The sequence below is a fragment of the Pararge aegeria genome, chromosome 8, assembly GCF_905163445.1.
Source record: "Pararge aegeria chromosome 8, ilParAegt1.1, whole genome shotgun sequence".
NCBI classification, from domain to species: Eukaryota; Metazoa; Arthropoda; class Insecta; order Lepidoptera; family Nymphalidae; genus Pararge; species Pararge aegeria.
Genome location: NC_053187.1, coordinates 19,301,099 through 19,319,938, shown reverse-complemented (window position 1 = coordinate 19,319,938; position 18,840 = coordinate 19,301,099). Strand labels below are relative to the sequence as shown.

Sequence of the window (18,840 nt, the reverse complement as noted above, 5' to 3'; positions counted from 1 at the left end):
CCAAATTTTTTTCTTAATTATTTCCCGTAGAGAAAAGGCAATGGTATATCGCCGTACAACCATGTCTTCATTGTTATCTTATTTGATGGTAAGGCATAAAGTCATGTCTTCAGTAGAGTAATTTTTCTGATTCGGGTAATTAAAATTTCTTCAATTGTTGATGGTATATATTCTTATACAATTTTGTAAGCTTCTATGTTGTTTAAAGCTCTGCAATAGTGCGCGGGATAATCTTTGGTGGTTTATAAATCTCTGATAATTTGTCACGGAATGGAAAACGACAGGAACAGCCGAAGCGAAAAGCCGTGGCCTCAAAATCTTCGATTCCAAACATCCACACAACAACAGCGCATTAGATCCCGATTTCCCCTGTTACTATGTTGATGCCTCCGCCTTCCGCAGCCTCTGCGAACATCGAAGACATCCTCGGCATCTGAAGACTCCTGCACTCCCTTCTCTTCCCCAATACGTTCCTTCAGACTCTCTTTCCCCATAATAACGAAATCAAATCGAAATTAGACATAAAACTATCCCAAGTAGACATTTAAAACCAAAACTTCATTAGATCCAAAAAACGCGCACTCGCGTCACGAAAGTTCCCGGCCCTTTTTTTCCAAGGCGCGACTGGAAAGGCAAATCATAGACAAATAAGTCTCTTTGCTGTTTCCTACTCAGATACAGGAACTACTTTCCTAAATCAAACCGAGAATTGAAATTTATGTAGTCTTCGTTTTTTTAATAAACTAGGTAGGTAACGACTCTAGCTTTTTTATTTCCAAAATGTATTTATTTTATGGTAGCAAGCAAGCAAACTTTTTCGCTTTCAGAATAGGAATCCAATGAGGTGACTTAAAATAAAACAATCGAACCAGTCTTGTAAATGACATGTAATTTTAAATACTGTAGGTAAACAAGAGATCCGATATTTTAATTCCTTTATATAAATACCACTTTATTGACATGTTCTAGGGGCTTCAGATTAGCAGACACTAACTATATTTCCGACAATATTAAAATTATTGCATTCAAATAATACAAATCTTTAACATTAATGCTACATTACACGCAAGAACGGCGATGTGGTTCTTATTCAAACCGCGACTGTTGCGTCGTGTTGAAATGTAGCTTCAGCATAAAAGCAATACTTTATTATATAAATAAATGAATAAATGCTATTGTCATACATAATAGAATATTGCAAATATAAAGACTAGGTACATAGTTATATCGGCTAAAAATCAAATCATTAAATCTAGTCACAAAGAAAAATCTTTTCATAGCAAGGAACATAATTACTGACTTTATGCCTATGCTGATTAAGATCTATAGCTAAAAATCAGAAATATTTTTGTTCTATCAATTACTATATGAAACTAAATCTAAACATTAAAATGTACCAGTTCAAAAAATATGCACAAAATATTAACATTTAGACATATGAAATGCTAAGAGAACGAATTACAATAGAATAAGTTTTTTAAGAATAAGTACTCATTCGTTACTCAACAAACCTAATACTCAATATCAATAGCGACAGATTTATAAACGCACAAGTCTTCATACGATTTTGCATTGGCAACAAAAATATTATAATATTTATGTGACGTTACCTCTGGCTCACTTAACTGACATGAGTGAGGAATTTAATAATACTATTTAGAATATTATATTTAAATCAGTTCACGCTTTTGAACTCTACTGTTTATATACTATTAACTTATACATACGAAAAATCTATCGCCATTAATATTGAAGATATTTAAAAATCCATTGTGAGGGGTACGTAAAAAACAATAAAATGAAAAAAAGGATATAACACGGTTGAAACTTGACGGACACGGCGTCACACGGCGTATAACAAAGGCTTCGTAGGACTTGATTTCATCCATGTTATATACTCTTATTATCATGAAATACCACTTGCGAAAACTTTAAACGCTATATTTTAATATGAGCAAAATTGTTATAACACTTTGTGGTCCGAGTTAAAAACATTCATTATTTGTTTCCGAATATAATGAGTTTATACAAATGAAGTAACAATAGAGAACTTCGGCAACTACAACCAATGACATCGTTGAGTTTGTTATAGGTTTTTAATTCAAGTTAAAATTATTATTATTATTTACATAATAATATGCCACATTAACAAATGACGTGGCAAGGAGCCTTCTGGCCTTTGACGTGTTTCTATTGTTACGCCAGTTGTTGTTACAATCAACATTTACAATAATATATTCGTTGATTTTATTTAAAATAGAATAACATTTAAATTCCTACCTACTTGCTCAAAAGATGTACGTTATCATAAAGTACCAATAAAATGTATAATAAAAACTGAATTAATTACGATGAAAAAATTTAAAAAAATATATTATTTATATATTTTATAATACAATAATTATAAAGTCTAAGCCAAAACTACATCCAAACTATAAAAAATTCGTTAAATAAATCTAAATTTTATGAGCAAAACAACGTTTTATCTCGCGACAGTCGCAACTAAAACGCGATAGCCGCAATAATCGCATCCATTTTGACTTTGCATCTAATTTTATACAGACAACAACAGTGCATGTAACCAAAAGGAGCGCTGATTAGAGCAAGCGCGTTGTGATGTTCGAAAGTTGGACACTAACATTCACGCCACTGAGGACGCAGGCAGGCCTTATGCCCGTTTTCACTAAACCTAGGAATGGCCTTAAGCGGACACCTCGCGAGTTAGCAGATTCCCAGAGGACAAAGTTACTACACCGATTCGGCGGATAGTAAAGTTTAGTTAGTTAGTTTAGTTTTAAACTGACATCTGTCAGATTACAAAAATACAAATTCCAAGACAAGAACCATTGACAGGTTTGGTGCTATGAGTGGCCTAGTGAAAATCGATTGGTGAAATGTAAATCGTTAGGAAAACGGGCATTAGTTTGGTATTCACTCTACAAGCGCGTAAAAATATAATTAATTTTAAAGTAGATAGCACTTTGTTTAACAAATATCATGCATAATGTAATTTGTTGGGGAACTGATATAAATCCTTAGTAAATTAAAATAAATTGGATATAACTTTGGCTCAATTAAAAAAGGGGTTATCATTGCACATTTAAAAAAAACATTTGTATCATTTGCTTCTTTGTAAACTATCTCTATAATCTATATAACAAACATTCAATAATACTATTTTAATAAAGTTAAACGCTCTCTCAGACGTGCAAAATTCCGGTCGAAATATATCCCGAGTATGCCAAAATTGTATTATCTGTTATTTTTGCAGTATCGCATGTTATAGCATCGCACTACACCGTTTTTGCTATACTATATGTACTTAGGGCCTTTAAGGGCACAGGTTTTTCCCCACTCTAGGTAATCCGTTATTTATTTATTGCTTAATTGTTTAGTTTTAGATAGGTATATGACCATGAAGTCCCATCAGGACATTGCAATACGGTCGAAATTATATTATTAGTTTATTGTTATAATGCTATCGATACTCTGATATCGCATAAACGCATTGCGGGACATTCCGGCCGAGATTCCGCATTAGGCTAAGGCTACATCAGACGCGATTTGCAACGCAACTGGGAGACTATAAATATTGTGAGTAAACGCAGACAAACAAAACTCCATTACACATTTATTTATACTACCATATCGTGTAGTCATGCTTTCTCTAGTAGGTACTGAGTGCAAAGTGAGAGATTTTCTACCTACGTTTACTTATTCGATCGAGTGAAAGTTACGTATTGATATGATATCGGAAGAGCGCCATCTACTTATTTACAATACTGGGAAACAGCTTTGTCACTAGATGGCGCTCTTAAACTAGCAGAAAGCGAACACCTCTAACTTTTGAACAACAGCGGTTTAATTAGTTATATAAATAACGCGGGGGATCCCCAAGTTTTATATATCGACTAATGAATTCACCAGTCGATGTTTAAAACCTATCATTTGGGATACAGTTCAAATATGTTCCGGATCATGCAAATTGCCAATGAAAATTTGTATCCGAAGGTCAACCCTATAGCTCTTAAAAATGATCTATCGATCGACGAAAATGGCTTAACGCGTTTTTTTCATCGCTGTAAAAGAATCAAATTTCTCTTTTAATATTTACCTGAGAAGTCGGTTAAATATTTCTTTCCCTAATATCCTTAGTCGCCTCGCGATCTAATGTAGTCTTTGCCTTTATTTAAGAGAGACTTAAATGCTCCTCGACCACATGAGAAATTCTTATAATAGGTACAATGCTCGAGTCGGCAGTGTAACGTGTTTCCTTTCATTACAATCTACTCTAGGTGAGGCTTGGGTCTTTCATCTAGCAGGACAACAAAAATTTTTTGACAGGTGCTTTACACTAGCCTCGCAGACGAGTGGTGCTTTAGTACTGGATGGACATTAACCCGAGGCGTAGGTGTTAAGCCCCATGTGACAGTAATAACCGACTGTCGGTTCGGACTGACTGTAAAAAAAATCAGACCTGAACACAGCATTGCAACAACAGCTGCTTAGCGGCAAAAATAAGCGGAAATACTTTCCCGGACGAGCTCTGTCACCAAAAGCTCATTTACTAGAAGCTTTTGAAACATTACATGAACATTTGCACTGAGGCATTTATTATCTTAACAATTATTAATTGTAAAGTGACCATCGCCTGAGGATGCTCCGGAGCGAAACGTGCGTACATTGCCTGGAAGAGATCGCTATGTAGCGATAAGGCCGCCAAATTGTAAACTTTTTGTTAAAATTTTATTTATAATTTTTCTATATGTTTATGTGTTGTACAATAAAAGTGTATTCATTGCCGAAGATCTGTTTTGTGTGGAGTATAAGGATTGAAGAAATTTTAAATGATGTAACCGTATAAATAATTCCTGCTTTACGCGGAATATAGCAAATTAAGCTTAATTTTCATAATTATACTAAAGCTACAGAACACTTGCAGAACTTCTTATTAAGTCAAGGAGCGTTTTTTATATAGTGGAGTTAAATAAGGTGTTACGATTAGTGGGATAAAGGGGAGATGAAGCGTCGTTTGGCAGTGTCGGGGCAGGTGAGGGCAACATCGAATAGAATGACGAATTTCATAACAACTATAATGTATGAAGAGATCATTTTCTATATACAATATAAGCGAAAAACTCTTAGAATACGAAAATAATTGTGTTACGGATAAACGCTCAACGCATAACCCAAGCAAGAAAACTGTTCCAACTCAAAAGCTATGCATTCCATACGTTTTGTAGCAAAAAAAAAAGCTATCTTGGTTAGTAAGTGTGGTTTCGAGATAAAACAGTTTTTATATAGAACTGCGATATTAAGTTATGTTCAGTTCACAGACAAGATGAACAATTTATTGTCATAAATTAGCTACTTCATGAGTAATTTTAGAGTAAATAATTACATTTCTTATATATAGTTCAACGAGTACATACAAGGAAAATATTTTTAAAGAAAAATCGTATTTATTGTCACACATTTGTGTAAAATGTTACATTTGTGAAATAAAATAATTGTTAAAGTAAATAAAATTCGTCGATATATCGACCCAGTTGCGTGGATCGTGGTAACGACGGGGCTGCGGAGGTACGAGATCTCAAGTTGGATGCCACGGGCAGGATCTGACTACCCGCTTTCGTGTTCCTTTTGTCGGTATCCATGCAACTGGCTCGAAATATCGACAAATCCAAAAATATTATCTTGGTATGTACTCGTTGAACTGTATTAAAAAATGTTGACTAACCACGAAAATGTTAGTGCAAAATCTTTAATAATTACGTTCAGGACTTTCGGTTTGGAGACAAAGTGAGAAGTGACACCTGCAAGCCAATGTCAAGTCATCCAATAGATAAGATTGCATCTGCGTATAGCTCATAAGGCCTCGGGATATGCAGTGCTCAGGTTTAGACAACACGAGTTAACTTAATTTTGTAAATATTTGTATATCTTCAATTAAGAGCAATAAATAAGAAATTTAAAATCTCAAAATAATATAATAATATTTTTATATTCCACGAAGCTAATAAAGAATCTAAAGCAACAAACCAGCTTATTAAAGAGCCTTAAATTTAATAAGAGGCAAAAGTTTAGATTCTTTTAAAGTGTGTTTGTAGTCCTTTTAAGGAAAAATCTGTGTGATTTTTGAGATTAAAAACCGAAGTTTTCCATTGGCTGAGTTTAATGTAGCGGGCTACACAGGAAACCGCGGGCTAAAGGTTGTCTGGGTATAAACTACTTAGACATGTTAAAACATTTATCCGTAACAACGTAACCAATAGTTTCATTTTAAAAAGGGTAAACGATTTTTCAAAATCTTTCAATATAATGAGCAAGTTTTAATGCTTATACGAATTTATTAGCGCGATTACAGACGCAGCATTTTAGCCGTCGATGGTCGCCTCACTGCTGCGTGTGTAGACGCGATTAAATTTAGTTTTTTTTTCCTTATAAAATTGGCAACAATGAAAAATATAGCAATGTACAAAATTACATTTAGTCGTTATAGTCCAGGAGCCCACGGTATAAAATGGAAAACAATTATTTAAACACATTAATTGGACAGCATTGATTACAATTAAATGTGATTGTCAAAATACAATTGTCACATTGTCCCAGCTTGAAGTCGAACACGAGAACAACCATTTGTACCATACACCATTGCGCTATAGATTTTTTTTTTATTATCTCTCAAACACGACTACGATTCTCTATTAAAATGAAATCGTATTGCACTCGTTACTGCATATTGTTGCAGCGCCAAATTTGATAGTTCTCATTAAAAGAAATGTCAATTTGACGTTAATAACAGATATACCACCATTCAGCCGAAGTTGAACAATTAACCATAAGTTGTCATTGGACCAAACGCTAATTGTATGTTTAAATTACAGGATTAGATTTTACAAGTTGCTCGTATTGAGATAAATTATGTACTACGTGACGCAACCATCTGTAAATAGCGTAGCTTAAAGGAGGGGAAAAAATCTAGCATTAAAACCGGTATCATGTGGTATTAAAGGTAAGTGATAATATTAGTTGGGCTCTTAGACTATAAGTGATAGGGAGTAGTATGCAGTCAGGGCACAATTTGGCCGCCATTTACAAAACACTAAAGAATACACAACCATTGTCCATAACAATTACTCACCACGGAAAAATACATATTTGCAGACAATCCAACTTTCTGTTGCACCTAGACATATTATATATTATATTTTTATTCTGCGTTTTTATTTGTTTGGGATAGTGTGAAGATTGAAAAAAATAGACAAACATTACTCTATGGTCATAATTTGGTCTATTTTTTTATTTGCGGCCATATGGTTATATTAAGTATGTTTGATACTGAACTTTAACTCTAGCAGTCGAAATCGTTATTTCGAGTTTCTTCATCATTATAATTATATGAACCCATTACCGACCCACTACAGGGCTCCTCCCACAATGAGAAGGGGTTAAGGCCGTAGTCCACCACGCTGGCCAAGTGCGGATTGGTGGACTCCACACGCCTTTGAGAGCATTATGAAGAGCTCTGAGGCATGCAGGTTTCCTCAAGATGTTTAGCTTCACCTTTGAAGTAACTGATATTTTAATTGTTAAAATCGCACATAATTTTAAAAAGTTAGAGCTGCGTGCTGGGATTCGAACTCGGCCCCCCGAAAATTAAGCTTTTTTATTACTTTAATTAAAGAATTTATGAAATTTTGTCTAACGTCAAGTTTGCTTGTAAGCAGTCAGCTCCGCTCTCATTTCCCACATTATAGGGAAATGATTTTGTTTATTTAACATGTTAATTAGAGTAACCATCGCTCTATTAACAAAAAGAAGCGGTTTAATGAAGTGATATCACTTTTTTTAAGTCGCGGCATAAACTGTTTAACTTAAGTTAAATTAACGTTCAGAATCTTTTAGTTCCTTAAAACTGGTAAGTCAACGAACAATATTTTTACCAGATACCTTCTAACCAAAATTAAACTGTGAATTAAAACTGGTCCACTTATTATTGAGATGTCTTTAAACTTGTGTTAACAACTGTACAAATTATAATGAGACAACACTTTTTCTTGTAATAAAATTAAATGTTAAACTTCCATTGGGCCCTCATACAATCATACTTCTGCTGGAAACGTTAAAACAAAAACACATCGTATGACATATATAGAAATAAGAAATCTCCATACAGTCCCAAAGAAATGAAAATCGCAGATTGAAATATCAACAAGAATGCACCATCTACAGCTAATCCTCAATCGTAATCCTTTACGCACACTAATATTGTTCGTCCTACTTCACGCTAACCAAAACTATGCTCTATGGAATAAACTAATTTTGTATAACTATTGTTCTCATCTATTTGGGCATACCAAAACTAAATCAAAAATTTCATATTCCATCCATGTTTCTATGTAACGGTAGAGGGCAACAAGGGAATGTTTGAAAAGTTGAGAGATGAACCAAAGTCACTAGAACTGAAACGAGCGAACTTATTTTTCTGTACATTGCAGAAAGAACTTGGAGTTTTCCAAAATAACTCTATCGGTACTGTATAAATATTATGCTCATGACCTGATGAATTATGCGCATATTTTAGTTAAGATATAAGCGATACGGTATGGTTATTTCTCTATCAGGGACTATATCAGGAAGATGTTAATAATCTGATCTCACAATACACATTACTATCGATTACATAAAGATCAGGCCCAAGAAGTGATCCTTGGTGTACTCCAAATCCAACTATGTTATAACGGTTTCAAGAACAACTTGGTAGTACTAATATAGTCTTCAGATAAAAAGTATCCTCTGTTAATCTTTATTGCCTATTTGGTGTGAAACTCAACTATGAAATTTATTTAGAAAGATGGCAATGCACACATTTACACATTTACACATAATTCATTATATGATCCACCCTTAATGTGCTTTTATACATAGTGGTTTACAGCTTTGTAAATAAATTTTAAATACTTCTTTAACTACAATGAGAATTCTTAATTTAGTTTTGGTAAGTCCAAACCAATACTATATTTTTGTTCTATTCTGTAATCCGTATGAACTTGACTAGCCACCATATCCATTCCTATACATGCATTTACTTATACAAAACAAGTACTTGTAAACTGACTCTTATTTTGCCTTCCTCGCCTTGCCTTCGCAAGTTACATAAGATTATAGAACTTTGCAATAGAAATATTACTACGCAAACCTCTTATAAAGATTATGCAGTAATCGCACAGCCAAAATACTTTCATCTGTCTGTCTCCTTTATAGCAACAGTGATATAAGTCATTTTACTAGTAAATGTATTGTAAATACCTTTTATACATAATTCGTAAACAACATATAAGCAAAAATACATACCCGCCATAAAAAACTGTGTAAAAGCTATGAGATTACGAGCTATACGAACTGAGAGCACTTGTTTTATTATCACATATTTTGTTATCAGTCGAATGCAGAACTAACTTCTGCATTGGGTCTATAATTATTTTAGAATTGTCATCATCACTTTTATCTTTATTCTGCTCTTTTAGCCTTCCCGTTGCGTTATCAGAAGTTTCCGTGACAACTGTCTTATTGTCGAACACTGGGTAGAAGTCAAAATGTGATTTTCCGTTTGTAACTGGCTTCGTTTTCTCTGTTTTCGATTTCTGTTTCTTTATTTCACCCTCATTTTGTTTCATATTCATATTTTGTATAGAATAGTCATCCCAATTTTGTGTTTTCACATCACCGTCAGGTTTTGACGATATGTCTTTATTTGAAACCTCATCCCATGCTTCCTCCAACATCCCTTGTGTTTGTTTGCAAGGTTGCCAGTCATTCCTATATGAACTAGACGGCTTAACACTCTCGTTCGTTGCAAATTTCTGTTGTATTTCATTGATTTCATTATGATTTTCTCTAGTTGATACTATCTGACCATACACTGGGGTACAGTAAGTAGTGTCTTGATCTGTATTACCACAACGATTATCTCTATTCAAATTATTCTGGTTTAATTGGCAATTGTTCATGCCAGAGTCAAATTCTGACTTTTGTCCTGCATTTTTGAGTATTTGTTTGGAAGATTTCACTGGATATTTCCTTTTTTCGCAATTTTGTGGTCTATTTGGGGAGTTATTGTCGTATTGTTTGTTTCTGCCATTTGTTTGTTCATCATCATTTGGGTCTTCACAGCCTATTCCGTCAATGTCATATACCTGAAATTAATGATAAAATATTATTAATTCATATCAAACCAGCTATGACATTGCCCATTTTGGTACTATTGCACCAATTTCCACTAAAAACATCCAACAATACCTATCTCCAAAAATAATTGTACTGATATTTCCTGAAATTGAGTATCTTTACACATAAAACCTTTATGATACACTGATACACTAGGGACCTGATCCGGCTTCACACGGATGCAATGTATGTAAGTATGTATGTCATTTGAATTTGTTTTTTGACAGGCTCAATGTCGCGTAAATCTCTGATATTCTCTAAGACTATATTAATGTAAATTTGGCGTGGTACAGTTAAGATCTGCATATATTTTTCTTCCTGTAACACCTATTTACCTGTATCAGCAAATAAATAAAATTGAATAGAATTGAATAATTTTAATGATATTCTGTAAAGGATAATTTCGATCCACATAAAATGCAAGTGTCTTATGTATTTAATTGGATAAGGAATAATACTGTATTGTTTCTATCTGGCCAAGTCAGCGTTTACAATGTAAGCGCAAATAATTTGTTTATTTACGGCATTACATTCGAAACTTCTAAAACTATCAGTGTTTTTCTCCTGTATGATGCATGTATTATACACATAAACCTCTTGAATCACTCTATCTATTTAAAACAACCGCATCAAAATCAGTTTTGTAGATTTAAAGAACTAAGCATAAAAAAAAGTAAAACCGAAATTATACTTCCCAGACTTCAGAGGTAGATTGTGTACTACTTCTGAGACTTATCTATGAAACCGAAAACCTAATAGTTTTTCAGTAAACCGCTGCCATAGTTATTACTGAAAGAAATGAGATACAGCCCTGGCATCACATGCAAAATATTAGGTAAGTGTCGCCTAGCGTAGGTACTATGCGCGTGTCGGTCTATTGTCTTAAGTAAACATTTAGAATGTTTTGAAAACGTTTGTATGGAAAAATACACCTTATGAAATATATATGCATTCTTCAATATTATTTCCTAATTCGGATACACATTGTACAGTGACAGACACACAGTGGGAAGCGACTTTATTCCATGCTGTGTAGTGATAGTGAAATATTGATGTTTAGTGTCTACCTTATACATTACATCTTGATTTAGCCCTTTCTCCCGTTCTCTCTTGGTTTGTACAGCAAGCCAGACATCCTTCAGCTCTCCAGCAAGGTCCCTATCCTTCAGAATAACTGGGTTCCTTGTTAAAGCCAGCCCAGGGTTCATAGCCTCCACAAAGTCACACAGCAAGCTCACCAGGGCTTCACGATCCTGTAACATTTGTTTTGCCACAAATAAATGAATATATAAACTGATAAAAATTGCTAACGATTTATGCAGGTCAATAAAATATATAGAAATAAAGTATCCTATTTTTATATAGTTTATTTCAAAAATTGTTTGTTTGTTCATCTAACCTGCTAAGTACAGACTGATGCATTATGATAGTGGATTCACAGTTAAGCAGGGACTTCTGCAAAGTGATCTAGACTACTTTCTTTTGCCAGAAGAAAGCAGCTTCTTCTTTCTTTCTTATTATTATTTATTTATATTTCATATAGTTCAGGAGAAGAGACAGGAAAATATTGCAAAGAACAAACTCGTACGCACACTGATCTTCTCCACTTTCATCATTGCGAGTGAGATATGGACCCTAAAATCTACAGACCGTAAACGCATTTGAGATATGGTGCTAGATGAAAATACTCAATATTGAAAATAATCAATGCATATACTTTCCAAAAAAAATCAAATGAAGGCACTTTGGAAGTGTGGACACAGTGCCAGGCAAGCTGGAGATAATCCAGAAAAACTAGTAGTCACAGTGTAAAGTGGAAGGAAAAAGATCATGTGGCACAGTCTAATGTGTCGGTTTGCTCATTTGACAATACTGTCTACGATGATCTCCGAGCTGGAGATAGAATGATGTACAGTGTGAAGATTCTGTATTGTTAATGCTTACAAATACGGAATTGCTTTTGGTTTATCTCATAATGATTATTCATGAGCGTAAGAATTTTAATATAATTTATTTTTATTTTTTATTACCGTTGGGTTAGAAGCATTCTTTCCGTTAGCCTTGAGGATATCAGGATTCACCATTACAGCAAACACTAATAACGGTGGACGATTACTATTGAGACCACACCCTTGATGTACCTGAAACAAAATCCTTATAAAAATACATAATTTATTGAGGATTTGTATCTTTGATCTATATTCTATTGTTTGATGGTGTACATGTTCAGGCATCAATCAAAATGGTAAACTGCTTGCACCAATATGGCCGGTTATTGTTCTCATGTTTGGTTATTTTGAAGTAAAGTCAGTATTTTTTATTTAAACAGAATGCTAAAACAAAAATATCCAGCAGAGATTAGACAGCAATCACAATCATATAAAAGAATTAATGTTCACTCTTTATTTAAATTTAGTATTATATATATATGTATTAGACAGCAATCACAAGCATGTAAAAGAATTAATGTTCACTCTAGATATTACTTTCGTATATTAACTGTATATGGTACATGTAACATGTAACACCACATTTATCTGTATAATTATTTAATTGAAACTTCTGTACAGTTTGTGTTTTGTTGGTTATGCTAAATTGGTGGTAATGGCTCAACACCAAATAAGTTTTTTAATACCAGTGGTATCCGGTGTAACAAACAACTACCAGTTGCACTGTTTAAAAGTGTTATAGGGCATCTTAAGCCAGCATTGGTGAACTGAGTCTGACCTAATAATAATTCTACCTTAATAGGATGAAAGAAGCCATTATCAGACATAAAACAATAGTAACAAATCTAACTAATACATGACTTTTTATACAATAAACCACAATCTACTTAGTATATAAATTAAATCATTTACACACGGTAGTTAAAAGTATTACACTTTCCACACTAACATTATAAAGGTAAAGATTTGGATATTGTGATAAAGGATAAGTATAAGTGAAATAAAAGAATTTACAAGCTGGACACAGCTAGGTGAACGCAAGAGTATACTGTATACTACATATTAAATAGCCATGGGAGTTGATCTCATGAACATAATATGGTTTCTCTCATGAGACACACATATTATGAGAGATTCTCTATCATTAAGTCAAACTTATGCTCCTTATTAATGAACCAAGAAGTTAAGAACTGGTATTCAAGTCATAAACATCTTAAGACCATCAAATAAGTTGACAGTAAATATTTAACAATGTTTCATATATTGTAACTATAGCATTAAGATTTGTTATATGCTACCTACACTTGTTTCCACATTGGAGCAGTATAGTTGGTCTAAACTAAATATTTCTCACTTTATGGCAATATGGAATGGTGGATATAAAGTGTTGTGTATAAATAACTGTAATCTGTGTTATCAAATTATTTGTATCCTTGCTTCCATTTTAAACACCTTACTGGATACACGAAAGCGATAAAAGTTTTCCCTTATAAGGAGTAATTTAAAATGAATTACCTGCATGCCTCCATACAATGGTATAGGGTCTGAATACTGTTTAGGATTGGCTATTTTCTGCCATCCTAGTACATTTATGAACAGTTTCTCCGAGGTGTCCTTTATTGTATCCTGTATACACATATGAGGTTGCGGCGGATTCTTGAATTGGCGAAAAGCTCGTGATGCACGCACATATTGTATCGGTACACTCCTCTCGGGAGAATTTTGGTTATCCATAGCAGTGGCACTAGCACTTAGAAAACAGCTAAAATGTAGCATTCGAAATACCAATAACTATTAATGACATTTTCTGTGAAGCCCGTCCGAAGTTTATTGAACTCGTCTCTAGGCCGCCGCTTCCAACTAACAGTATATATAAACAAATCGTATATCCCTCAATTACATATACATAAAGAAAATTGTCACTTGGGCTCCGTTTAATATTTTTATTAAAATAATAAATCTGTAGCTAGAAATTAAATAAAAATTTCGGTAAAATACGGAATACAATACAAAGATGTCAAAAAAGGCGAGATGAATACAGATTACAGAGTAATATCTTAACACAGATAACCTATCTTATTTGAAGATGTTTCTGTGTACTAACTGTTCTGTGCAATTACCAAAGAGCAATCTAACCTCAATGATATCCTGAATAATGTTCAACTCCGTATTATCTTAATTACGTATTATCTTATATTATAAATCTTAATAACTATTTTAAATATTTCGTTAGATAAATTTAATGCCGATAAGGGGGGTTATTTTATTTCGTCCGTTTTTTCAAAAAATGTTGTTGCGAATGTATTGATTGCCCAATTATTCAGGATGGATATAAACCTCAAAAGCTGTGCATCAGAAAATAAAGTTAGAAATAGGCCAGGTGCGATGCAGTGGATCGTTGAATAACAAGAGATTTTAAATACAGGGTTATTGGTGATTTCTGACCATGTTCCTTGCTAACCGTGACAATGTAATTAAATGTAATCTGTTACATGTGTCTTTTTAAGTAGGACTGAATAGCGTCTTCAAGATATTCGAACCTTAAGGTTTTTTTTTTTTAATGAATCAGACAGAATTCAAAATTTTCAAATTCAAATTCAAAAAATGTTTTAATCATGTAGACCTATCCCAGGTACTTTGGAAGTGATCATACATATTAGGTATATGTTAAACATATAACTTAATTCCTATTTCAAATAAAACGTATTGAATAGGGTTACAAATATATTATTATAGGTTTAGGGACTTTAGGTTATGTTGCTCGTGTACAGCATAATCTAAAGGTAAGTCCCTAAAGTTAAAAAATAATTTACAATATAAAATCACTGTAAAATTATGCCCCATCACTTTGTTGACTATCGATGTTCAGCTATAACTATCATTGCAAGGATTACGGCAGAGTACCAGTAACCTTGTTTATAGAACCTTTTTGCTTACACAAGCGTACAAAGTCGCAAGGAAAGGTAAGAGTACTTATTTTAATAAACAGCGGAATAAAACGCACAAAATAAGGTGCAAAGTATATTTTTTTATAGATTATTCTTAATTATTTATCAAAGTAATGAGTCTACAATTTCCCCACTTATTAAATCCACAAAAGCGTTGGCAGCGTTTGTAATATCTACCGGTAGATCTAATATCAATGATTCATTAAGTTGCTACTGTCTAATACAGGTTATAAGACGATTGAATACTCTTGAAACAAATAACATAAGTAAGCATTCACTCTGATACGGTATTTCTTTTATTTTTCTCTATGCTACTAATGCGTTAAACAAAATAAAATAAATTTTTATTCCCTTAAAAGAGTATAGTAGCTATAGGCTCCTTTCAAAATCTGAAACAAAAATCCCTTTCTTAGAGGTAACTCAGTAGCGTAAAAAGTGAAATATGAAGTATATGTTATGTATATTAGCTTGAATATATAAAAAATAGTTAATATTGATGAAATTCTGAGTGGCTGGTATTCTAGAGACGGACATAGAATACTTTTTATCCCGGAAAATACAGTACACGGGAACCGTTCCCGTAAGATTTAGCAACTAACTTTGTTACTCATGTAGTGCATAATAAGGCCTTTTTAACGGTTTTACAGATTCTGATGGTGGTCTGGTGTGGTTGTAAGTTTATTTTAAATATTATAAGGAAAGTGAGAATATTACTGACTGTGACGAATGTTGATAAAGTAAGATCTACGAACGGGCCCGCGGTATAGCAGTACACCAGGCTTAACTGTCCCGCCAGAAGTACCATACTTTTTCGTTGTTTGGCACTAACATTTGCAGCCCACCATTTACTCTCATACGGGCCCATCGCAACTTGATAATTCTGAAATTAAAAGTCAAAATTAATGTTCTAAATTCAAATAGACTAGACTTTTTACTAATTGTAGACAGTTATGTTTAAAAAAGGGGTCTCGATTGTAATCGTACTTTTTCTAGAACATCGTTACTGTGCCAGCAAAACATAAACACTTGAGTTACTCCGAAAATCAAATATTCCGCCATTAGGAGTTTTTGGAAAGCACTGGTCAATTCCTAGAAAATAGAAACATCTTTCTTTTAATAATAGTTTGTATTTTTTTTAAATACTTATAATGAATTGGATAAGTACCGTCATTTGAAACGCAGTTGTACATAGCATAAATGTTACCACCAAAACATATAAAAACATTACCGGGGATAATAGAGAGTTAAACAATTTCGAATATCTGAAACAAAAATAAAGATACAAATACATAAGTAGTTAACCTACCTTTTCGAATTTGAATATAGCCTAAAACCTTTCGTTCTAATAATAGCAAAAAAGCTACCCCAATTAAAACTCCATTAATTAAAATTAAAACTCCTACAATTATATTATATAAATCAATAATTTAACCTACCTAAGGTGTCTTATTCGAAAGTTGTGTGTGATAGTGCTTTTGAGCATATCTATTATTAATTGGGTATTAGAAACTTTTACTTGCGTCCTTTCTCCGCGATTGTGAAAAAACCAAACTCTCGTAAGCATGATACAAAGTAAATGTAAAATTGTGCCTCTTTGAGTCTTACTTAATACAATCCTGTCGTAACTTGGCATTAAAAGGCAGGCAGGCAGATAATTTACAACTTTTTAATATCCAAACAATTTGCTTGCATTACCTAAATCATGATCGTAATATGTAATATTATTAATATAATAGTTATTTGGTTGGATCTTGTTTAAGCCAAGTTAGCAGGTACAATTTTATCTCAGTGGTCGACAAATGACGTAATTGTTAAAAAAATTGAAATAAAAAATAATTTTCATAGAGCGAAAAGTAAATCTTACATGAATAGACACCTACAATACAGGCTCTCTTAGTGTGGGTACCAATATAAATGTTATGAAAAAACTCTTTCATATTTTTGTCTTGACCGACCACTGATCGTCTTAGGAAAGTACAAAAAACCTTTATGGGGCTGAGTATATGCTTTTATAACATGATACCGAAAGTAATATTAGATTTACCATTACATAGCATTAAAGAATGTTATATATGTTAACAAAAACACACACGCAAGCCGCTCCGCTTTCATCTCTCACAAGATAGAAGATTGTTAAAGTGTAAGACGATGTTGGAAAAGAGCAACAGCTGAACTTCTTGGCGGCTTCTTCACGCGAGAATCTGCCAAAATTTAGATAGAGTGGTAGAGTCACTACAAACGGACATACTTTGAAAAATGCTTATATTAGGTCTACTTAAAATAAATGAGTTTTGAATTTTAAGACACAGTTCTAATAACAGACTTGGGGCCATTATAATAAAAAGATGAGAAGGAAATATCTTACTTTATAAGTAGAACGTGCATGCTGTGCAACTCCTGAATTATTTTAGTGGCATCCTCTTCACTGACACCAGATACGATGTCGTTAAACATTTGCTTACATCTCTCTCGCAACAATTCTAGTTTTCCTCCAAAGAACACCATAAAAACAATTACTGTCGAATCGTAAGCGGCCATAACCGAACTACCATACACAGAAACGGCAATCTGAAGTGAAACTTGTATCCATGTACCTGGTGAGGTGTATTTGTCGAAAGGTGTCCAAGAGCTATAGATGTGTGGAAACGGTTCGGTTCCATTATTAACAGCTTTGCGATATGATGCCGATGATGACCAATATTGTATTAAAGGATTCGTTACAACAGTAAGAAATGTCATGAAAACTAGCGAACAGTATAAATACGTTATCCAGCGGCAATATTTTGTATATGAATCGATAATTTTGCTCCTGGCATCGTCTTTGTTGTTTCTTTCGTGTTTATCAGCTTCGCTAATGTAATTTGCTAAATCCCTCCAATGTTCTTGCCAAAAAATAAAAGTGTTAGCTTTGACAGTACAAATGATACTAAGCATCGAATACTTCAAATTAGTTATAAGGAGATCTAAGTCCCATCCTATTACGAAAAGTTCCATAAATTGTGTGGTAACAAATAGACATCCCATTTCATGTATCACTATGCGAAACACTTTATACTTAAAATTTTCTGGCAGAATTAGTGCCATTGTTGTAAGAAGCCAGTAGTTTGGACCGAGGAGCGGTCTGTTAGGATCTTCTAGACTTGCAAGAATTTTTTTGAACATTTTGTCCGAGGAGGAGCTGATCAGAATTCAGATCAAACAAAATCTAGAGTGGGCTAACCTGAAAATGGAATGGGATTTTATTACAAGTAAAATTCATTTCTATAAGTTTCAAATTCTTCATTTGTCTACCTTTGGTAATAACCAGCTCCGAGCTGAGAAATTGTAAATTAAAATCAAAGATGAAACGCGTAGCTCGAAATACTTTTTTTTTAGAATTTTAAGAGAATACGTACAATTTCTGATATCAGAAAATTTCTCAAATAAAAGTTCATAACGTAGGTATTCTACATTTTCATACATTCATTCGACCCCCATTTCACTTACATCTAAGATTGTTATTTGTCAAAATAAAAATCTATCACACTTTGTAGTTTACTCTAGCTGCCTGTAAAGATTCGAACAGAATCAATTCAGCCGTTCCAAAGATGCCAGATCAAACATCAGTTTATAAAAACGTATAAACGCCTTCGTTTTAATATTTATGACAGAATGTTAAAAATTGATAAGCGTTCTGTCGTGCACTTAGCAACGTTATTTGCGATAGTTTAAAT

At 33.4% G+C, this 18,840-nt stretch overlaps 1 protein-coding gene across 1 annotated transcript; it reads right to left on the bottom strand.

The window, feature by feature from the left end:
- Positions 1-869: 869 nt before the first annotated feature.
- Positions 870-18,289, bottom strand: LOC120625626. Its single transcript, XM_039892711.1, has 9 exons — positions 17,493-18,289; positions 16,293-16,389; positions 16,112-16,216; positions 15,901-16,007; positions 13,695-13,941; positions 12,261-12,371; positions 11,298-11,483; positions 9,358-10,199; positions 870-4,459 (listed from the first exon to the last, which is right to left on the bottom strand). The coding sequence occupies exons 1-8, from the start codon at positions 18,287-18,289 to the stop codon at positions 9,390-9,392; spliced, it is 2,460 nt and encodes an 819-aa protein (XP_039748645.1). The 3' UTR covers positions 870-4,459; positions 9,358-9,389.
- Positions 18,290-18,840: the final 551 nt, after the last annotated feature.